Source organism: Delphinapterus leucas, chromosome 10, assembly GCF_059928025.1.
Source record: "Delphinapterus leucas isolate spDelLeu-1000000601 "Yukka" chromosome 10, BTC_Dleu_Yukka2, whole genome shotgun sequence".
Classification (NCBI taxonomy): domain Eukaryota; kingdom Metazoa; phylum Chordata; class Mammalia; order Artiodactyla; family Monodontidae; genus Delphinapterus; species Delphinapterus leucas.
In genome coordinates this window covers 31,622,680-31,646,961 of record NC_143138.1, presented here as the reverse complement: position 1 = coordinate 31,646,961, position 24,282 = coordinate 31,622,680, and the positions used below count along the sequence as shown (strand labels likewise).

Here is a 24,282-nt window from a genome sequence, read left to right as displayed (position 1 = left end):
TTGGGGTTGGTGCGTTGATGTCGGCTGCATCGTCCTTGGAGGTCTCCGAGCGTAGAGCCAGGCCTCCCCTGGGGGAAGGGGTGGAAGGCCCATCTCGGTGGGCGGGGCGAGAGCCCAGGGGAGCTCGGCGGGCATCCAAACCGGGAAACGCCCAATCAGGGAAGCTGAGGGAGGGAAGCTCTTATTAAGAGGCCAACCCTGCCCGCCTGACTTTCAATGGCCCGTGGAGTTTCTGTTTGTTTTGACTGATGCCTTTCTTACAAAGGTCTTTTCGTTGTCTCCAGGTTGCTTTTAATATTTAAAACCGACACATGCATAGCTCCGTCCATGGACACTGGAAACTGTCCACGGGGCTGTCAACTCCCCCCCATCTACACAGCGATCTGCAGCAGTGAGCTGGAGAAGGTTCAAGAGAAAGGAGACTCTGGCATGACCACAGGAGAGTGGAGATACAGTTGAGTTTAAGAAATCAGGAGGGCTGGGTGGGATTTGGTTGCCCTATCCAAGTACACTAGAGTGAGAAGGCATTTTTTAAAAATTAATTAATTTATTTTACTTATTGATTTTTGGCTGCGTTGGGTCTTCGTTGCTGCGTGGGCTTTCTCTAGCTGTGGTGAGTGGGGCCTCCTCTTCATTGCAGTGCGCGGGCTTCTCATTGCGGTGGTATCTCTTGTTGCGGAGCACAGGCTCTAGGCCCGCGGGCTTCAGTAGTTGTGGCACACAGGCTTAGTTGCTCCACGGCATGTGGGATCTTCCCGGACCAGGGCTTGAACCCATGTCCCCTGCATTGGCAGGTGGATTCTTAACCACTGCGCCACCAGGGAAGCCCAAGAAGGCATTGTTGAAGTTTAAAAGGAGGCTAGTTTGGGAGCATGTAGAAAGAACTTCTTGTATTAATACTGTCTGTATTAACCGAAGATCTGATAAGGCAGAGAGCAGCATCAAAGCAGAGCTTTCATAAATGACCTCCCCGGATCTCCTAACAGCCAAGAGGTATATTACAAAGAGTAATGGGGGCCAGAGGTTTGACCTGCCCAGTGCTTCAGTCAATAAACGGTGAAACTGGGATTTGACATGAGTCTTACGGTCTACAAAGCCCAGGCCCTTTCTTCTTTTTTTTTTTTTTTTCTTTGCTCATATATTAGATTTGTGGCATTGTGTATTGGATGGGACAGCTCAGGTGGAAATTATGAACACTTTAATGAAAGGTTTAAATTAAATAATGGATGGCATGATTGGTTCTTAAGGCTGAGGAGGATGTTTGGGAGCGCATCTGCCTTCAGAGAACAGTGCCATGGAGCAGAGCAGCCACAGTCTCTCAGAAAACCTCTGAGTGAGTACAGATAGGTGGGTGGCCTTCATGCTGCAAAAAGGGATTGTAGAATGCTCTGTGTCTGCCCCATCAGATCTGAGCTTGGTCTCTGGTCTCCTGTATTCCAGGTCTGTAATCTCTTAATTTGTAAGTGCTGGGAGAGGATGGAGGTATGATTTACTGCCCACCTACAAGCGGGCGCCAGTAGAGCGGTAGGAGTTTGAGCCATTCATTGCCCAACGTGGCTAGTTCAGCAAGGAGAAAAAGGTTCTGGGATTCTAGCTTTAAGCTCCAGACCTTTCTGCAGTTTTCAGGTTGACTGGGGGGATAAAGGAGGGACCTGCTGTTTTAAGGGTGGGTGGAGGGGCTTCAGGTTTCTGAGTTAGGGGTACTGGAAGAGCACCAGCGTCTGAGGTCTCCAGACCACATTAACCAAAGATCCATGGCTTCTTTTTCTGCTGGGTAGGTGTGTCTACTCGGGAGACCACATCGGAGCTCAGCTTCACATGGAGCCCACGGGCTTCAGGAAGGAAAGGGGCTCCATGAACCAGCTGAGGCTGAATGCATAACTGTGGGGATATATGCATTTTTCCAGCAGAGAGGGCCCACTGCTTTCATTAATTCTTGGGGGAGTCTGTGATCCAAAAAAGGGTTAAAAACCGCCATCCTAGATCTTTAGTTTGTTTGTTGAGCAGATAAGCAGGGATGGGAAACTGAGTGTTTGGTTAAAGAGTACCCACATTAAGCTAACTTGGCTTGCTGTATTATTTTCTCTCCACCAGACAGTGCTATGGTGTAAATCTGCTGAGATGACAATTGTGTGAAAGAGCCTTGGTTATGTAAGGTGTTATTCCTGCCTAAAGAAATGGAAATACTTATCGTGAATTCCACAGATGTTACCGAAGAAACAGACTTTCTATCTTTTTCTAAAAAATTAATTAATTAATTTTTGGCTGTGTTTGGTCTTCCTTGCTGCGCGTGGGCTTTCTCTAGTTGCCGTGAGCGGGGGCTATTCTTCGTTGCGATGTGCCGGCTTCTCATTGCAGTGGCTTCCCTTGTTGCGGAGCACGGGCTCTAGGCACGCAGGCTTCAGTAGATATGGCACACAGGCTTAGATGCTCCACGGCATGTGGGATCTCCCCGGAGCGGGGCTTGAACCTGTGTCCCCTGCATTGGCAGGCAGATTCTTAACCACTGCACCACCAGGGAAGTCCCAGAAACAGACTTTCTTCTAAACTTCTTTTTCTTTTCTGATTCCTTTCTAGTCATCAGAACCTTCTCTTGGTCCTTAAGGTTGGACCATCTTTTCGTATTTCATAGAGTTTTAGCGACTTGTTAGGATTTTCTATCTTATGACTCACTGGATTTTAATTGCATTTGAGTAACAATTATCAAGATGAATGGTGACCCTTTCGAGAAGGACGTTCCTTAGGTTACAGTGCCTCACCCCAGCCTACAGTGCTAGATAGAGAGGTGGGATACGCAATGGGAGCTGGGCACGACAGGTCATTGACTTGCTGAAAGTAACTCGATGTTACTCTACACAGTGGGAACATCAGTTTCAGAATGGGTGGGTTCAGACTTGCATTTCCAGTCCTCTTCTCCTACCTGAGGAGATGTGGAGAGGCAGCCTTAGGTCATGCTTAAGTGTCTCTAGGTCATGTTTGAGGCTGAATTCCTACTAGGAAGACCCGGAAGTCAGCTGGGTCTAGAGAATGTGTCTTTTGAGCAGAGCCACTGCTCTTCCCGCCCTGGTCGGTCAGACAAGTCTGCTCTTATAGCAAGCACAGGCCACTTTCTAGAGTGTTGCCAGCACGAAACTTCTAAGCAAACAAAGAAATAGGCTACATTTGTAGATGTGATTTCAATGCATGCTACTCAAGGTCGCATAATACATTTACATTTTGCCCCTCAAATTAAAAAAACAAACCCAAAAATCTTGTGAGGGGCCCCCTCTGATACCATCCCTAGCAGCCAATCCCTGCTTTGATAAGCTCTCCTGTCCTCTAGTGGCCGATACAATATACGATGTAAAATGTTTCCGGGCTGTGAAAAGGCAGCCCCTGTTAAAACCTCTGGGCAAATACTATCATAAGTAAATGCTATGATAAGTAACTCAGAACTGACATACAGGTCTCAACCTAGAAGACATCTCTGCTCTTGATCTTATTTTTTCTCCACATGTGTGGGTCCCTTCTGCATCCTTATACATACATTTCACACCTTTTTTCATAGATGTGTTTCTAGAAGTAGAACCTTGGATGAAAAGGGCACTTCTCATAGGCTTTGGAGGACGTAAATGGCCAAATTGCTCTTCAGTGAGATGGAGATATTTTCAGCAGCAATGTACAAGAATGCCATTTCTCCAAGCTGTGCCAGCTGTGGGTATTTGCAAAATGATAGTGAATAATAGTATCTCATTTTAAATTCAGCTCTTTTACTAATGTAAGGATGAACTTTTTTTTCCAAGTGTACATAGGCTATTTGGGTGTGTGTGTTTAATGAATTACCTAATAATGTCTTTTGCCCACTTTTTTCTCTTGGGTATTTATTTTCATCTTACAAATGTTAAAAAACTCATACTTTGTCATGATTATTAACTCTTTTTCTTATCGTGTATGTTATAAATTTCCTCCCAGTTTAGAGTTTGCTATGGAAGTTTTAAATGTATATGTATTTAATCTATGCATCTTTCTTTTATTTTGCCTGTATTTGATATCTTTCTTAGAAATAACTTCCCCACTCTGACATTATGTAAACATTCGCTTATCATTTTTCAGGTATATCTTTTAATTTTTACATTCAAATTTATAATTCATTTGGAATTTATTTTGAGATAAGAGAGATTTAATTTTATTTTCATGCCAAATGATTAATTAGTTGTTCCAGCAATCTTTTTTGAATGATCTATCCTTTCTTCACTGAGATGAGATGCCACTGTTATCACATAAAATTTTATTCTATCTACATTTGCTATTCTATTGATTTATCTGTCAGGGTGTGTGTCAGTAACATTAAACTACATTTTATAAATTATACTCCATTGCTCTGTAACCTTGAGCAAGTTATTTGATATTTCTCGTACTCAATTTCTTTATGGGTAAATTTATTTCTATTTTATTTGTAATTGTGGCTTCTCTTTCATTTCTTATACTGTTTACTTGTATTAAGATTTTTTTCTTGAACTTTATCTACATTATTAGTTTTTCCATGAAGCCATAATTCTGATAATCTTCTCTATTTCATTCATTTCTGCTTTTATTTTATGATTTCTTTCCTTATCATTTTGAGATGTTTGCCTTTTTTCCCCTTATTCCTTGAATTGAAAGCTTAGGTCATTAATTTTGGAATCTTTGTTTTTTAACACTATAACCTGTTACTTGTAAGATAGAAATTTTTCACAGTTTGTGTCTCTGAAATTGGATTGGTCTTACCAGTGCTGTGGGCCCAGTAGCCCATGTGAAGTAATTGTCATAAACTTTGCTGGATGAGCACTGAATAATGCAGGCGTGAGGTCAATTTAGGTGGAAAATGTGACCTTTAGGGGTTGAGTTGAAAAGTGATTCAGTAATCAGACTTTTGAATGTAAGGTTTAAGAACGCCTTAACCAATTTATTTATTTATTTATTTATTTATTTATTTTGTGGTACGCGGGCCTCTCACTGCCATGGCCTCTCCCGCTGCGGAGCACAGGGTCCGGATGCGCAGGCCCAGCGGCCACAGCCCACGGGCCCAGCTGCTCCGCGGCACGCGGGATCCTCCCGGACCGGGGCACGAACCCGCGTCCCCTGCATCGGCAGGCGGACTCCCAACCACCGCGCCACCAGGGAAGCCCCTTAACCAATTGATTTTGCTTATATTTTCCTTCTTTAAATATGCACACGAGTGGTATGTGATTAAAATCTATAAGTAAGTCTGAAATGGTGCTTCAATACGTATTAAGTAAAAGTCCTAAGTGATAAAGCATGTGTCATAATTTAATTGGCAGCCTCTGTTCTTTGTGGTACATAGAATAGTAATATTATTACAATGTCTTACATTCAGTAAAATACAGTTTATGCATTTAAGGTTCTAGGTTCTAATTAGTGCTTTAGTTGAATCCCACAGTTTTGATATATTGTACATATGTCATTGATCATTAAGTACCTCATGAGTTCCGTTATGTTTTCTTCTATCATATGAAATATTTAGAGGTGTGGTTTGAGTTTCCAAGCTTATGGATGTTTTTTGGCTGTCTTTTTATTATGGATTTCTAATAGTATTGCATTGTGGTCAGAGAGTGTGGTCTGTGTTGTATTCGTTGACACCACATTTGTGGTTCCGTGTCCGGGGCTGCTGTGGACCTGTGCTCTCTCTTCACAGCTTTGCCCTCCACTGGGCTCCACTGCGTCCCAGCTACTCACCCCTCAAGCAACCAGTTGGCCCTCATATACTGAGGGCTGCTCTAGGCTCTGTGCCATGTTCCAGAGCAGCTCTTCCCACACTTGGCTGGCTCTGAGAATCACCTGAGGTGCTTCTTTTTATTTTTTAAAATATTTATTTATTTATTTGGTTGCACCGGGTCTTGGTTGGGCCACGCAGGCTCCTTAGTTGTGGCATGCGAACTCTTAGTTGCGGGACGCATGTGGGATCTAGTTCCCTGACCAGGGATTGAACCTGGACCCCCTGCATTGGGAGCGCAGAGTCTTATCCACTGTGCCACCAGGGAAGTCCCCTGAGGTGCTTCTTAAACATACCGATTCTCGGGTTGTCCCCTGCAGGTCTGGCTCAGAGCCCTGGAATCTGCATGTTGAACAAGTGCCTCAAGGTGATTTTCATGACTGGACACATATAGGGAGTCAGGAAGAGGGACAGGATAGAATGCAGGGCAGTGATGGAACTGGGCTTGAAGAGGAGGAAGTTCACTGCCAAGCATGAGCCTAAGAGGTAGAGGGAGACTTATTAAAAATGTGGGTTCCCAGGCTTCACCACACGAGATTCCAGTTTGATGGGTCTGTAATGGGATTTGGGAATCTGTATTTTTAAATTATTTATTATATTTTTTGTTATTTTCTTTTTGTTTTTATCTTCCTTCCCCCACCCGCGTCTTTTTTTTTTGTTAACTCTGTATGCAACAGTCCTTACCCTGAGAAACCCCAGGATGGGGGTATTGTGAGGGGAGGAAGTAGCTCAGCTGGGCTTTAAACTTTGTAGAGTCACAGGCGAAGTCCTCTTAAGAGTAAAGGGTTTGTTGGTAGGGTTGGGACTTGACAAAGGTGGAAAAAATATGATTCACTTGATAGATGAATTTGAGAGGGCGTTGATAGGAAACGAATAAAGAATTGGCTAAGGGTCAGTTCCTCTGACAGATGGTGGGAATTTGCCCAGGTGCCTGGCATATGTCACATACATGTGAATCATGATACTGTGTAGGTGGAACAGCAGTCAGTCTAAAAATGTACTCCAGAGTCAGAGAAGTCTGACTCTTGTTTCTTAAAATTCTCCTGTAACCGAGAGCTTACATTTTATCTATGGAGCATCTGTGCTCTCTGAAGGTGTGCATAAAGAAGTGCAATATCCAGTCATCTGATTTTTTTTTAAGTGACTGGACAACGCACACACCTATATAAAATGATGAGAGAACAGATTGACTTTCGCGTAGGAGTCATTGTACAGCAGAGTGAAGACAGTGGGTGTGCTTCTCTATCTCACTGTCCTTGGGTTTCAGGACTTGTAATTGTGGGTGGTTGGGGAGTTATAATGCTTTGCCACTTATTCACTCAAACATTTATTGAGGGCTTCCCCGGTGGCACAGTGGTTAAGAATCCGCCTGCCAATGCAGGGGACACGGGTTCGAGCCCTGGTCCGGGAAGATCCCACATGCCGCGGAGCAGCTAAGCCCATGCGCCACAACTACCGAGCCTGTGCTCTAGAGCCCGTGCTCTGCAACAAGAGAAGCCACCGCAATGAGAAGGCCGTGCACTGCAAGGAAGAATAGCCCCTGCTCTCCACAACTAGAGAAAGCCCGCACACAGCAACGAAGACCCAATGCAGCCAAAAATAAATAAATTAATTAAAAAAAAAAAAAAAAAAAAAAAACATTTATTGAGTATCTATTTGTGCCAAGCACTGCTCTGAGTGCTACTAAGATGAATAAGACACAGTCTGGTGGGGAAGATGTGATATAAAAGAATGATGACACTGCGGTGGGAGGGGAACCCATAGATGTTCTGAAGACAGTTCTTTGGATTGTGATCACCAGCTATACTCGCTAGTCTTTCTATGAATAAATCCTTTGGAGAATTTTCTTGAGATGCTCAATACAATGTAGAGTGATATATAGCTCAATTCAGACCTTCTTTCTTCCACTTAGTTTAGTTAGAGTAGGTGAACTATGTGGCCGGGGGGCAAGCAATCTAACACAGAAGTTAGCCTTTTTAGACTTTAGTGTTATAGGAGCTGTGATCCAACCTGGGCCAACATGTTTATTTTCTATGTGGTCTTGGTTGCTCAACATTCTGAGCCTCAGTTTTCTCATCTGTAAAATGGAAGGATAAGTAATACTTCTGTCTGTGCGTTGTTATGAGAATTAAATGAGACAATGTGTGAAGATGTTAACACAATCTCAAGTATACAGTAAATGCTCAAACTTTTTTTTTTTGGCTACGCCATGCAGCCTGTGGGATCTTAGTTCCCTGACCAGGGATTGACCCTGGGCCATGGTGGTAAAAGTGCTGAGTCCTAACCACTGGACTGCCAGGGAACTCCCACAAATGTTATTTTTTAAAAAGAAATTATTTATCATCTAGGAAACAAGATAAAGTGGGAGCTTTTTCATGAATGTAATCAAATGGTGATATCTATGTGTTGCAGGTACTAAACTCAATGATTTTCTGGAATCTAAGGGATGCTTTGCCAACATAATGTCCTCTGGCAGAAGTGTCAGCCCCTCACCTTCTATTGAAACAGGTCTAAGCGTCAGTGGGCCTTTCAGCCCCGGCAGAGGGTCTGTTCACCCAGAGTAAGTAAGGGTCCAGGAAAGAGCTGTAAATGCTGGGGTCAATTCTGACCAGGGGCCAACAGTCTGAGGGGTAGTGTGACATATTTGGCAAGAGCATGGATTCTGGAGCCAGACTGGGTTCAAATCTTACTCTGTCACTTGGCATCTGAGTGAATTTGGGCAAATTACTTCACCTCCCTGGTGAAGCTTTCTTATCTGCAAAATGGGGGTAATACTTCACAGTTGTGAGGATTAAATGAGGTAATACATACACTGTAAAGAGATTAGAAGACTCCCTGGCATACAATACAGGCTGTGCAAGTGCTGGCTATTATGAAGGTGAAATTAAACTACATATTTTTTGGGAATACATACATACATACACAGGTGGTAAATCTTAAAGAAAATCAAAGAAATGATTACCATAACAGTCAGAGTCAGGATAGTGGTTACCTCTCGGGGAAAGGGACACACAGATGGTTTTTGGGGAGTGGGAGGAAAGGGCTGGCCATACTTTATTTCTTCCCGTGGATGTTGGCCTTAAAATTATTTGTAAAACTGTATTTAGAAAAAAAGTATTCTGTACTTTGCTGTGTTTATATTTCTTTTATGGTCAAATGTTTTGAAAACCTTTTTCTAACAATTTTTGTTATAAAGAAAGTAATATAAGTTCGTTGTAGAAATTTTGAAATATAAAAAACAGTATTAAAAATAGCAGTCACAATAATCTTATCTCTTAGAGAATCAATGTTAACATTTTATTTTTTTATATGCATGAGAAAAAATTGATTTCTTTCTTATGCATAGAAATATGTATTTATTTTTTACATTAATATCATATTATACTTACTTTTTTGCAAAACCTGCTTTCTCCAACTCTGCATTTACCCACTCTTCCACAATCATCTGTTTATCTGTCCATGTCCTCTTCCCCTTGAGCCTAAGCTCCCGAGAGCAGGGACTGTTTGGATCCCCAGTGTCTAGAGCAATGCCTGCCACAAAATGTACTCAGATAAATGTTTGTTGAGTAAAACAAAGTAGGAGGATATTTCTAAAGTTCTTTCGGAAAGTTTCCTTTATCCTTGCAATCTTTTCTACACAGTTTGTTTGGCAAACACAAATACATAAAAAATATTTAGAAGAGACATATTTCACCCCAGTGTCAAAATTATGATACGCTGTGAACTGGGAGGGGGACTCTGAGTTGTTGCACTTTTGCTCTATCTGCACACTTCAAAAGTTCAAAGTTATTAGTGTAGATATGTTTATTAAAAACTAGAGATCGAGGACTTCCCTGGTGGCGCAGTGGTTAAGAATCCGCCTGCATGGACTTATATATACTACCAAATGTAAAATAGATAGCTAGTGGAAAGCAGCCCTGCATAGCACAGGGAGATCAGCTCAGGGCTTTGTGACCACCGAGAGGGGTGGGATAGGGAGGGTGGGAGGGAGACGCAAGAGGGAAGAGATATGGGGATATATGTATATGTATAACTGATTCACTTTGTTATACAGCAGAAACTAACACACCACTGTAAAGCAATTATACTCCAATAAAGATGTTTAAAAAAAAAAAAGAATCCGCCTGCCAATGCAGGAGACACAGGTTCGAGTCCTGGTTCGGGAAGATCCCACATGCCGCGGAGCAGCTAAGCCTGTGTGCCACAACTACTGAGCCTGCGCTCTAGAGCCGGCAAGCTGCAACTACTGAGGCCGCGCGCCACAACTACTGAAGCTGGTGTGCCTAGAGCCCGTGCTTCGCAACAAGAGAAGCTACCGCAATGAGAAGCCCGTGCACCGCAACGAAGAGTAGCCCCTGCTCTCTGCAACTAGAGAAAGCCCGTGCACAGCAACGAAGACCCAACGCAGCCAAAAATAAATTAAAAATAATAATGAGAATAATAAAATAGATTAAAAAAAACCAAAGTAGAGATCGAGCTATACAAGACTTGTGAGTTATGGAACTCGAGTTCTTTATGACTTTTAGGCAACATAGTCTAGACTTAACCTGGAGATCCAGCTCTGCCTCTGTCTGGGGTGTGTTTTATCGTTAGCTGCCTTGAGGGCCCATTTCCCTTGCAAATGGAAATGATTCTATTGGCCCCACCTATATCACAGGATGTTTGTAGGGAGCAAACAAGACTCAGTATGAAGTTGGTTTGAAACGATTCAAATATCAGGGTGATGTAATATTATGAAAAAAGATCCTATGACTTGATAACAGTTAACTACATCTGAAAGCATTGTCCAAGGCCATCTATCAAATGCAAGGCCACTTAGACCAGAAGTGATTGCTTTTTCTGTTGACAGTCACAATAGTTTGCTGTAGGCCTTTTTAACTGCCAAGAAGTTAGGCACTAAACATAATGCTCTGTTATTACAGCCATTTCAGTCTAGGTTTGTTTTTGATTATTTCTGCCTCTTCTCTTTATACTGACTGATGTTTTTCTTTCCAGTCAATGGTTTAATTGAAAACGTATCTTTTTTGGTAACAGTTTTATTTGAAGCGTAATTCACATACCATATAATTTACCGGTTTAAAGTGTACAAGTCAATGGTTTTTAGTGTATTCAGAGTTGTGCAATCATTACCGCAGTCAATTTTAGAACATTTTTTGTCACCACCCAAAAGAATCCTGTACCCTTTAGCAGTCACCCCCATGTCCCCTATCTCCCCAGCCCTGGAAACCACTAATCTATATTTTATCTCTATGGATGTACCTGTTCTGGATGTTTCATATAAATGGAATCACCGGTATCTGGTCTTTGGTGTCTGGCTTCTTTTATTCAGGTTTTCAAGGTTCATTCATGTTGTAACATGTATCAGTATATAACGCATTTTTAATTTTTATATTTATTTATTTGGCCACACCGCATGGCTTGTGGGATCTTAGTTCCCTGACCAGAGATCGAACCCGGGCCCTCGGCAGTGAGAGCACAGAGTCCGAACCACTGGACTGCCAGGGAATTCGCATCATTCATTTTTTTAAAAATTGTGGTAAAAATTATGTAACAGGACGTTTGCCACTTTATCCACTTTAAGTGTACAATTCAGTAGCATTAAGTTATACTCACACTGTTGTGCAACTATCACTACTATTTTCAAAACATTTTCATCACCCCAAACAGAAAACTCTGTGCCCATTAAGCAATGATTCTCCATTCTCCCCTCTCCCCATTTCCTGGTACTCTAATCTAATCTACTTTCTGTCTCTATGAATTTACCTATTCTAGATATTTCATATAAGTGGAATAATACAATATTTGTCCTTTTGTGTTTGGCTTATTTCACTTAGCATAATGTTTTCAAGATTCTTCCATGTCGTAGAATATATCAGAACTTCATTCCTTTTTATGTCTGAATAATATTCCATTGCATGTATATGCTACATTTTATTGATCCATTCATCTATCAATGGACATTTGGGTTATTTCCACCTTTGGGCTATTATGAGTAATGGTGCAATGGACATTCTTGTATAAGTATCTGTTTGAGGGTCTGTTTTCAGTTCTTTTGGGTATATGCCAGGAGTGGAATTGCTGGGTTATATGATAATTTTTAAAATATATTTATTTATTTGGCTGCGTTGGGTCTTAATTGCATCATGTGGGATCTTTGTTGCAGCATGCAGGATCTTTTTTTTCGTTGCAGTGCATGGGCTTTTTGTTGCGGCGCATGCGCTTCTCTAGTTGCGTCGCGTGGGCTTAGTTGCCCTACAGCATGTGGGATCTTAGTTCCCTCATCAGGGATCGAACCCACGTCCTCTGCATTGGAAGGTGGATTTTTAACCACTGGACCACCAGGGAGGTTCCCCAATAATTCTATATTTAACTTTTGGACACTAAACTGTTTAAGCATGCACCTTTTGAATATATTTCAGTCCCCTCAAATTGTGAATATATAAATTATATGCTCATGGACTTTTATCGAGGAGTAGTCTTAGTTCTCATAGATGAGGGGAATTCTAGTGTAAGATCAGCTTCTAACTTCCAATTTAAGCACATTGAAGAATCTAATCCTTCTGCTTCCTTTCCAGCCCTGCTGCAGATTTGGATCTGAAATCCTCCTCCTCACATTCTGATCACTCCTCTGAAACCTCACTGCCTGAAGCCCGAAAGGATAAATATCCCCAGGAATTCAGCCTGCTTAAGTTGCAGACAAGTGAGTAAGTCATAGGTCGTCCTCCACTCCCAGGGTCTTTGCAGAAGGCTGCCATACTGTTGGGTGCCATTCACTGAAGGCCCATTAGGTGCCAGGCATTCAACACTTCATCTCTAATTCTCACAACAACTCTTCTGGGCAACTATTTTTATGTGTTTTGCAAAAATAAAATGCTTTTATGTAAAAACCATAAATGTACTGTAGCAAAATACTAAAACAATAAATAAGTATGTAGAGTATAAAAACCCATACCCCAATATTCTCCAATAATCTTCCCATTCTACCCCATAGCTGTGAAGAGTTTGATATATATTCTTTGAGAATTTTGAAATGTATATATGTATGTTTACGTTTATATATATGTATGTTTGTATATATATATTTATTGCTTGTAATATACCACCATATTTTCACTAGTAGAAAATAATACACAAATTATTTTCACTAGTAGAAAATAGTACACAAATTATTTTCACTCAAAGTAAATAGATCATGGACCTCTTTCTTTGTCAATACATATAGACCGGGGCTTCCCTGGTGGCGCAGTGGTTGAGAGTCCGCCTGCCGATGCAGGGGACACGGGTTCGTGCCCTGGTCCAGGAAGATCCCACAGGCTGCGGAGTGGCTAGGCCCATGAGCCATGGCCACTGGGCCTGCGCGTCCGGAGGCTGTGCTCCGCAACGGGAGAGACCACAACAGTGAGAGGCCCGCGTACTGCAAAAAAACCCACAAAAAACAAAAAACATATAGACCTATGTGGCTAATACAGACCTACCCATTTTACACAGAAGGAAACTGGGGCTTGGAGAGATTCAGTCACCCATACGAGTACACGAACCTAGGAAATGAAGGGATGGGATTAGAACCCAAACTTGCTTGCCTCCAAAGCCTGTGTTCCTTCTCGGCCACCAAAGAGCATAAGAGTTTCTTAAGCACCCCTAGAGCTGTCAGGAGATCTTTTATTGTTTAAAATCACTTTAGCCATTTTACAGGAAAAGGGTCAAATGAGGAAACAGAGACACTGAGAGGTCCAGTAACTAGCCTAAGGTCTCACAGCAGCCTTTCTCCTCGGTCAAAATCATATGTACACATTTCCCCGTGTCACTGTAGTGCATGCATGTGCCACTGTTGCTGCCGACACCATGTATCATCCGGTTAAGATGCCATGGGTGTTCCAGCCCTTCCCTGGTTGATGGGCATTCTGTTCTTCCTACACACTTATTAGAGAAAGGTTGGATTGTAGGTGGTTGTAAAACTGTCTCTGAGCTTCCTAACCCATACATCACTTCCAAGCATAAAACTGGCTTTATTTTTGAAGGGGAGGGTAAAAAGGGAAAAAAAGAGAGCCCTCTTAGATAGCTTTCTTCCAGCTTCCTTGCCTTTTGTGCCTAATTGCACAGAGTCTGACACTGCCCTCGATGTAGAACCAAGGAATTATACACATTATACACATTATAGCCAGATAGTGCCTGGGGGGCGGTTCACAGTGTTTTGTCATCCAACTACATTGTGACGCTGGGAGCAGTGCTGATGGAAGGATTTCTGATGTTTTGCAGGAGATGGGCAGCGTCCTGAGTGGACATTTTACCCAAGGCTTAGCAGCAACATCCACACCTACCATGTTGGAAAGCAGTGTTTCTTTAACGGGGTCTTCCTCGGCAACAGGAGGTCTCTATCAGAGAGGACGATGGACAAGTGCTTTGGGAGGAAGAAATATGGTAATGTTTTCCTCCTGGACCTTAACTGTGCAATGTTCAGAAATACTCCTGAGTCATGATTCTGCAGGCCCAGAGTCACGTGGCTGGGGGCAGCCCTGTGGGGTCACCAGGTCACCCAAGTGCAGCCAGGAAGATAGGAAAGTGAAGGGGATGGTTGGCAGATTGCACTTTTTGGCATAGAACTCACAACATATGCTGATCTACATTTTTGTTTTTCTCTGGATTTCATAAAATGCTAATGTGACATTTAAGTCATCAGATAAGTTCTCTCAGATACTTATTAATAGAAACCTCCACTGAAGTCCGAGGAAAATAATTCATGTTTTAATTAAATGCTGCCTGTCATATGCATTTAAATTGTACTTTAGATTCTCTTTTTTTTAAAGTGCATTCTTTTTTAAAAAAATTAATTAGTTAATTTATATTTCAGCTGCGTTGGGTCTTCATTGTGGTGCGCGGGCTTCTCATTGCGGTGGTATCTCTTGTTGCGGAGCATGAGCACCGGGCACCCAGGCTTCAGTAGTTGCAGCACGTGGGCTCAGTAGTTGTGGCACATGGGCTCAGTAGTTGTGGCACGTGGGCTCAGTAGTTGTGGCTCACAGGCTTTAGAGCTCAGGCTCAGTAGTTGTGGCACACGGGCTTCGTTGCTCCGTGGCATGTGGGATCTTCCCGGACCAGGGCTGACTTCCCACTCCTAATTGAGATGCAGCCATAGGGTAGAACAGGAAGGATTTATTTTTTAATTTTAATTAATTTATTTATTTTGGCCATGCTGCGCGGCTTGTGGGATCGTAGTTCCCCAGCTAGGGATTGAACCCGGGCCACAGCAGTGAAAGCACGGAGTCCTAACTACCGGACCGCCAGGGAATTCCCAGGAAGGATTTATTTAACTGGTTTATGTATGAAAACAACTGAGAAAAATCAAGAAGGGATTACGTTTAGCTTTCTATTGCTTAGGCATGCTCTTGGCTACAAGTAAGAGAAAAATCAAATTATCACAGACTTAAATCATAAGATATTTATTATGTAATTAACAAGAAGCTTTGACATCTAGGTGACCTATATAGTCTGGTTGCCCAGTGATGTCATCAAAGATGTAGGCTCGTTTTGTTTCTTTTTGTGTGTGTGTTACCATTCTTCGTGGTGTTGGATTTTCTTGTCTTGATGCTTGTCACCTTATGGTCACAAGATAACTGTTGCAGTTCCAAGAATCATTTTTATATTCAAGACATGAAAAAGAAGAAAATCTCTTGTTGCCTTCCCCTTTTAGAAGGAAGGAAAAGTTTTCCCATATGGTCCTTGGGAGACTTCCTTCCACTCGTGTCTCACTGGCCAGAACTGGGCCAACTGCAAGTACGTATCAAAAGTAAATGAGATTATCATGATGATCCAAATCCTAACCCTAACCCATCACTTCCCTCCTAACTCGAAAGTAAACATTGTCCTGAATTTTGTGTTTATTATTCCTTTTCCTTCCTCCCTCCCTCCCTCCCTCCCTCCCTTCCTTCCTTCCTTCCTTCCTTCCCTTTACTGTTTTTATTGTCTTTTCTCCCCAACTAGATAAGATTCCCTATTCTCTAACCTTGAATTTTCCAGATTAAAAAAAAAAAAATTGGGATGCGGGTGGTATTAGCCTAGTCCTGGTTTCAAATAATAATAACAACTGCTACCATTTCTTTTTTTTTTTTTTTTTTGGCCACGCCGTGTGGCATGTGGGATCTTAGTTACCTGACCAGGGATCGAACCCGAGCCCCCTGCAGTGGAAACGCAGAGTCTTAACTAACCACCGGACCACCAGGGAAGTCCCCATTTCTTTTTTTTAAGCATTACATGGGTATACTATTTTTATTTATTGACGTTTAAATTTCACCATTAAACATGGAACAGAAGTATATGCCGGCCCTATGTTCAGATTTTTGAAATAAAGATAAATGGACAGATAGCTTTAAGGGTGCAACATACTAAACATTGCACAATATATATTAAACAACTTAGATTATACCTTTATACATTTAGTAGCACAAGTATAGGGATAAGCCATGCAATTGAAGGAAAAACCTGTTCAGGACTGAACAGAGAGGTCCTTGGTTGCTGACAGTATCTCCCCTTGACTTCAGACTTGAGACAAACCAAGGAGTCTGTCAATATACAAAAACCACTGAATTCAGGACAAACAGTAGCCACTGGGTAGATACTAAGGAATTGGCTCTTGCTAATTCGGTTTGTGGGGACCAGTCTGAAGGGTTGGCTGGATGCTGGAAATGCTGCAGCTCAAGTCCAGGATCTGTAGATTAGAAGAGCAGTCTAGAGACAGAATGGTTAGTGCATTCTTCAAAAAGCTCTGGTTTTCCAAACAAGTTCCTAGGATACTTTCCCCAAACAGGGTGCTACCATTTCTTGAGTGCTGATTATGTATACAGATTATTCTCATTCAGTACTCATGATAGCTATGCAAAGTAGACATTTGAAATAAACAGTTTATAAATGAGGATTTTAAGGCTTAGGGAAGTTAAACTGCTCAAGGGCATAGAACTAGAAATTGCAGAATTGAATTTGGACTCAGGCGTGACTGATTTCACAGTTCAAGCCCTTCTCACCACTTCTTGTTGTCACCTGACCTTTACTTGTCAGTACCCTGGTTTGGGTTTCAAAAGATAGGGGTCACTCCACTCTCCTTGCTTTGAATCCTCAGCATTTCATCCTCATTGAGGAAGCACTCAAGGTACAGATGTAGTTGATGTTATTTCCCTGCACTTAAGAGCTAATAAAAAGTGTAGCTGAAGAGTCTTAGCTATTGAAAAGGGTTTTGAAAGAGTAAAAAATAGAAAATTAAAAAATCAAGTACTCCAGTAACTCAAGTACTTCCACCAATTGTGCAGATGGATTTTCTGAGTTAGCTAGAGAAATTTGGGCAGGTAGGAAACAGCTTATTAAAAATCTTCCCCAGCTCTCCCTTTGGCTTGTATCTTGTGGGTACAGGTGAATGGAACAATATCAAAACAAGCATTTAAAAATTGAAAAGAGGGTCCTGTTCATTGGGTGTGTGAGCAGAGAAGGAGGTTGTGCTTCCAGCCATGCATCCTTGCTTCTGATCCCAAGGTGGTTAGTCTTGCAGTCCAGGATTATTCCCTTAGGAGATGCATCTGGTGTAAGAGGTGCAGGTTTAAACGACCATCCTGTACCAGGCTGACTCCATGTGGTTAGTTACTTATTCCTGGGGCATTGGAAGCGGCTGGGTTGGGTGTCAGAGCATGGGCTGAGGAAGCAGTGTTTGCTCAGCATCAGTAGACTTTTTCGTGACTCCTCTTCACCAGGAAGGCCACCTCCTACTGCTACACTACCCTAGTCTTTGAGTCAGAAGGAGTAGCAGAGCCCTTATTAGTTGATTTCCTCCTGATACCCAGTCGGAGAGGCAGAGCCCCAATTAGAGCTGCTAATCCCGGAGGGATTCAGGGACTCAAAGTGCACTAATGTTCAGGAATGAAAAGATTTCAAGTCAGAGTTCATGCTAATCATTTCAGATACTTTTGATTCACCATTCATTTTAAACCAAAACATCCCATCCAAACCTAAGCTATTCTTCTTTCCCAGGGTGAGGTAATCATAACAACACCTTTTATTAATTAATTAATTTATTTTTGCTGTGTTGGGTCTTCGTTTCTGTGCGAGGGCTTTCTCTAGTTGTGGCAAGTGGGGGCCACTCTTCATCGCGGTGCACGGGCCTCTCACTATCATGGCCTCTCTTGTTGCGGAGCACAGGCTCCAGACGCGCAGGCTCAGTAGTTGTGGCTCACGGGCCTAGTTGCTCTGCGGCATGTGGGATCCTCCCAGACCAGGGCTCGAACCCGTGTCCCCTGCCTTGGCAGGCAGATTCTCAACCATTGCGCCACCAGGGAAGCCCAACAACACCTTTTAAAAAACGTTTCAAACATAGGGTCGCACTTTATTTGTTTTTTTAAATCTCTTTTATTAAAATTTATTTTTAATTTTAATTTAATTTAATTTTAGGCTCACACTTTTCATCTCCTCAAGGCGAGACAATCACAAACAGAACATTAAGATACCTATATGTACCTCATAATAAAACACTAAATTATCCTGTTTCCATTGTCATGTCAATTCTTACAGCAAATCTGTGGATCATCTTCAGCCCTTTTTATGATTTTGTTTTCAAACACCATTCACAGTTATTGATCCCAGGAATGGAATCCCAAAGGTAACTCCAGGAGATAATCCATATACGTATCCAGAACAGAGTAAAGGCTTCCACAAAGCAGGATCAACTCTCCCACCAGGGAATTTTTCAATGTAAGTGTATGTTAATACTAGGGTTATTTTGTTAACTTTAAAGGGATTGTATTTCTTTCCACTACATATAAATTATATTTTACAAGGGGTGAATCTCAACAAGACATATTTGGTGAGAATTTCTAAAAAAATCTGTACCTAGTTCCTTAGTGTATGCACAAGTACATATGTGTAATTGAAATCATACACAGGATCTTGACTACAAAAAGGTCGTTGTTAATTTTGTTCCTGTTATTATCAACAAATATGAAGGCTTCAGTTTTCATACTGAATCAGATTGTTGGTTAGTGACTACTGTTTGGATTGACTTGTACTTGCAACTAAGCATTGAGGAGAAATAGAGGGTCATTAAATTAAAAGAGAAAACAGTTGGTATGGTACATTAAAAATATTTTAAAAAATCAATCATGTTCCAAAGAAAACAAAACCACTAATTTGAAAAGATATGTGCACCCCAATGTTCATAGCAGCATTATTTACAATAGCCAAGATATGGAAGCAACCTAAGTGTCCATCAGCAGATGAATGGATAAAGAAGATGTGGTGTATGTATACAATGGAATATTACTCGGCTGTAAAAAAGAACGAAACTTTTGCCATTTGCAACAACATGGATGAACTTGGAGGGTATTATGCTTAGTGAAATAAGTCAGACAGAGAAAGACAAATACTGTATGATATCACTTATATGTGGAATCTAAAAAGTAAAACAAACTAGTAAATATAACAAAACAGAAACAGACTCACAGATATAGAGAAAAAACTAGTAGTTACTAGTGGGAGGGGGAGGGGCAAGACAGAGGTGGGGATTAAGAGGTACAAACTACTATGTATAAAATAGATAAGCTACAAGGACATATTGTACAGTACAGGGAATATAACTGACATTTAATAAGAACTATAAATGGAGTATAACCCTTAAAAATTGTGAGTCACTATGTATACACCTTAAACATATTGTAAATCAACTATACCTCAACAAAAATTAATGTTTGTTTTAATGATGTTTACTAAAAATGGTAAAAAAATAATAAGAATTATGGCCCTTAACAGTTTTGAAGCCCATATGTAACAATTAAAACCAGAAAATAAGACATTTTATTGAACACAATGATGCATTGATCTCTTTGCCATAGAAACCATACCAATCTTAGGGTTGCCTTTTCTGTTTTTCAGAATGCCTTATGAAAAGAAATTTGATACATTTATTCCACTTGAGCCTCTTCCACAAATTCCCAAGTGAGTTCTCTCAGCATGTTTCATATTATCCTATCTTTATGAAAATATCAATTGTTTATTTTCTCTTATGGAGGAGCTCATAGACACCTAACACGTAGGGACCTTTTGAATCCCAGCAGGTGGGTGAGGCAGCTTGAATGGAGGGTTTTTGGTTTCGAAGGTCAAGTGTCTGTGGAGTCTGGCAGCTGGGCTGCTCACATCTTCAACAGGTATGATTGACAAATACCAGATGCCATGTGTAGTCCTAGGTGTGCACTGTGAGGGGTTTGATGTGGAGCAAAAAGTCAGGGTCCCTGCTTTCCAAAACATAAGAGTTTGTTAGAAAAGACAGGGCTTTCCCTGGTGGGGCAGTGGTTGAGAGTCCGCCTGCCCATGCAGGGGACACGGGTTCGAGCTCTGGTCCAGGAAGATCCCATATGCCACAGAGCAACTAAGCCCGTGTGCCACAACTACTGAGCCTGCGCTCTAGAGCCTCAGAGCCACAACTACTGAAGTTCCACGCATCTAGAGGCCGTGCTCTACAACAAGAGAAGCCACCGCAATGAGAAGCCCGCGCACCGCGACGAAGAGTAGCCCCTTCTCACCACAATTAGAGAAAGCTTGTGCACAGCAATGAAGACCTAATGTAGCCAAAAATAAATAAATAAATAAATTTATTAAAAAAAAAAAAAAGAAGAAAAGAAAGGCATATGCTTAAATGAGTGCAGCCAGGGAGGACGGTTAGAGTTTGAAGAGGTAGAGAGCAAGCTATTGGAGTATTTCTGTATTTGAGGGAAGTATCATTCCTCTGATCTTATATGTTAGCTCAGCTCCATTCTGAACCTTATACATTTTGATATGCAGGTTATCCTTATTTTTTGAAGAATTCTGCAGTTCGCATTGGTACTTTCCTTTTGGTTAAAGAATTCCTTAATAGAGAGATTTTGAATTTCCAGGTAGGAGAGCTTTTTGGTTTTTATTTTGTAATTCATTTTTACTTTTATCACCTTGTGATCAGAAAATATTGTTTTTATTATTTTTACTTTATGGAACTTATCAAAATTTTCCCTGTGATCTAATATACGTTCGATTTTGGGACTCTCTCAGCGTGCATTTGAAAGTACATTCTATTTCATCAGTATGCGAAGTTAGATACATACCCAGAAGATTTATCTTATTGATTATTCTGTTTAGTCCCTATATTTTCTTACTCATTTTTGTCCACTCATTTTGTCCACTTGGACCAAGAGTTGTTGTGTTATAATGTCCCAATATTAGTGTGTTTCTATCTTTACTGTTTTTTTTATAGATTTCTTTTTTTTTAAATAAATAAATTTATTTATTTATTTATTTTTGGCTGCGCTGGGTCTTCGCTGATGCATGTGGGCTTTCTCTAGTTGCAGAGAGCGGGGGCTAATCTTCGTTGCAGTGCGCAGGCTTCTTGTTGCGGAGCACGGGCTCTAGGCGCGCGGGCTTCAGTAGTTGTGGCTCACGGGCTCGAGAGCGCAGACTCACTAGTTGTGGTGCACCGGCTTAGCTGCTCCACGGCACGTTGGATCTTCCCAGAACAGGGCTCGAACCTGTGTCCCCTGCATTGGCAAGCGGACTCCCAAACACTGTGCCACCAAGGAAGCCCTATCTTTATTGTTAATTGTAGCCATTAGCATTATAAAAATATCTTTCCTTTTCTCATTTAATGCATTTGTCCTGTGTTATACCTAGCCAGATATTAAGATTACAACTCTTACTTTGTTTTGTTTGCATTTGACTAATATTTCTTTGCCCATTCTTAGACTTTCGAATCACTTTGTTTTAGGTCTTTCTCTCAAAGAATTGGATTTTGCTTTGTGAGCCAATTTGAAAATTTCTTTTCTTTAAGAGGTGAATTAGGGCCATTTGCATTTATTGATTTGACAGATTTGATTTCAATTCTATCATAATAGTTTATGTTATATGTATTATGTGTATTATATTTACCCTGAGTCTTTCACTGTTTTCTTTGATATTTCAACAAAAGTTAAAAAATTGTTTCTTCTGATGTTTAGGAATGCTTGTGTTCTTATCCTGCTGGTTCTTTATGCTAATATCTTTCTATATTGCTGTTCGTCCTGCTTTTCTTTTTGGCCACTGCCTCACGGCATGCGGGATCCTTAGTTCCCTGACCAGGGATTGAACCTGTGCCCCCTGCAGTAAAAGCACAGAGTCTCTTTTTTTTATATACTTTATTATTTTTTTTTTAATTTTAATTTTATTTATTTATTTTTGGCTGTGTTGAGTCTTCATTGCTGTGCATGGACTTTTCTCTAGTTGCGGTTAGCGGGGACTACTCCTCGTTGCAATGCGCGGGCTTCTCATTGCGGTGGCCTCTCTTGTTGCGGAGCACGGGCTCTAGGCGCGCGGGCTTCAGTAGTTGTGGCTCGCGGGCTCCAGAGTGCCGGCTCAGCAGTTGTGGCGCATGAGCTTGGATGCTCTGTGGCATGTGGGATCCTCCCGGACCAGGGTTCGAACCCATGTCCCCTGCATCGGCAGGCGGATTCTTAACCACTGCGCGCAGAGTCTTAATCACTAGACCGCCAGGGAAGTCTGTCGTCCTGCTTTTCTTACTTGGGCTTCTACTATTGGGTTGTCAGCTTTAAATGATAACCATTACTCCCACCTATTGCTATGTGTGGTAATACTCCAGCAGGTTTATCAGGGTATTTTCTCAATCATGATGCACTTCTCCCTAAAAACATGAAAATTTTAGCTGCCAAAAGATGAAAACATTCTTCGTCTTCCTGCTCTGACTCATCCCAGGAACCTCACTTCCTGGTACCTCTCGGAACCCACACACTGCAGCCCAGCATATGCCCTTTCAAATCTCAACAGACCTGGGAGGACGCTGGGTGTCTGTATTAGCTGAGGTCCCAGCAGAAAGCAGAAGGCACACTCAGGTGGGATTCTGAAGACAGTTTAATGAAAGGACTGTTTACCAGTGTGTGGGCAGGTTGAGGAAACTCACATGGGAGGGCGGAGCACCCAGGGGCTCCCACCAGTGGGAAGCTCTTACTGCTCCTAGATCTGAACAGCAGGAGGAGGGCCCATGGTTCATAGAGCAGCAGGAGATGGAGAAGGGCTGTCTGAAAGGACCTGCGGCAGAGGAGAATACAGCGGCTCCAGAACTGGGGTACCTCAGGAGATAGGGCGGGAGCTCAATAAGACATACCCCAACCTCTGTCTTTCCACCTTCTGATCTCCTGTTGGTGCCTCCCATTAGCCAAGCCCAGCTCAAAGGTGGGGTCAGGGAGGAGTCAAGGTGATGCAGGCTACTGGGGTCAACTTCTTGGGTAGAGAGGGATACAAAAGAGATCTGGGTTTGGGGCAGGGGCAAATGGTGAAGACTAACACGGTGTTTGATTTTGATTCTTTGCAGCATGGGAGGCCTTCTTACTTTTGGAGGATGTAGTGCCTTGTCTGCTGAAGGTGTTTGTAAATTTTGCATCAGACAAACTCAACTCAGGGTGTTGTTTTCTTCCCACAGCTTGCCTTTCTGGGTGAAGGAGAAGGCCAACAAGCTGAAGAATGAGATAAGAGAAGTTGAAGAGCTTGACAGTTGGCAGCCAGCGGTCCCCTTGCTACAGAGTTTGCTACCTGTTGGTGGGTCAAAGAACCTTCAAAAAGTAGCATAGGGCTTCCCTGGTGGCGCAGTGTTTTGAGAGTCCGCCTGCCGATGCAGGGGACACCGGTTCGTGCCCCGGTCTGGGAGGATCCCACATGCCGCGGAGCGGCTGGACCCGTGAGCCATGGCCGCTGGGCCTGCGCGCCCGGAGGCTGTGCTCCACAACGGGAGAGGCCACAACAGTGAGAGGCCCATGTACCGCCAAAAAAAAAAAAAAAGTAGCATAAAAACTGGAGGCAAGCCCAGAAGAGCAGGCTTTTGAGAGGCTTCACAATGGAGACGAGAGAGACAGAGAGCCTCTCCCAGAGTGGATGGTGCCCTTTGCCCCGAGATGGCCCTTGGGCAGATGTCATGGCCGTGTGTCACCTTGTGTGGTTGAGAACTGTTAGTCTTGTAATGGAGCACAGCCTTTAACTCTGTGCCTCTATCCACAGGTTCTTTGGACTTTCCAAGACAATCTTGAACAGGAACAGGCCCAGGAAGCAGGCACTGACTGTCCTCTGGAGAGCCTTTTCCTGTTAATTGCTTCTGTTGGTGCGACTGTTCTAAATCAACTGTTTGACTTGGATGCAGAATCACTGTGTTTTGCCTCTTTTAACTTTTTTGTTTTGGCGGCGCTGCCTGGCTCGTGGGATCTTAGTTCCCCGACCAGGGATTGAACCCGGGCCCTCCGCAGTGAAAGTGCAGACTCCTAACCACTGGACCGCCAGGGAATTCCCTTAAGTTTATATTTTGAAAACTTTCAAACTGATAGAAAAGTTGCGAGAATCGTACAACAAACAGACACCTACATAGTCTTCACCTAGAGTCTACAATTAACATTTGTCCAGAGTTGTACACATTCTCTTTTTCTCATATTATTACTATTATTATTTTGCTCAATTATTACTATCATTTTTGATAAATATATTTATTTATTTTTGGCTGC

At 42.2% G+C, this 24,282-nt stretch overlaps 1 protein-coding gene across 2 annotated transcripts in view; it reads left to right on the top strand.

The window, feature by feature from the left end:
- SPATS1 (spermatogenesis associated serine rich 1) overlaps positions 1-24,282 on the top strand; it is a 54,519-nt gene extending 30,237 nt beyond the window's left edge. Inside the window, exons 3-10 of one of the 2 annotated variants that reach the window (XM_022582027.3) lie at positions 285-454; positions 8,165-8,312; positions 12,328-12,452; positions 14,009-14,170; positions 18,358-18,478; positions 19,655-19,717; positions 23,217-23,332; positions 23,789-24,282. In XM_022582027.3, coding sequence (XP_022437735.1) covers positions 285-454; positions 8,165-8,312; positions 12,328-12,452; positions 14,009-14,170; positions 18,358-18,478; positions 19,655-19,717; positions 23,217-23,332; positions 23,789-23,817 — 934 coding nt within the window. In that variant the 3' untranslated portion in view covers positions 23,818-24,282. Of the gene's footprint in view, positions 1-284; positions 455-8,164; positions 8,313-12,327; positions 12,453-14,008; positions 14,171-18,357; positions 18,479-19,654; positions 19,718-23,216 lie in introns of both variants that reach the window. The other variant, XM_022582026.3, reaches the window with a different exon arrangement.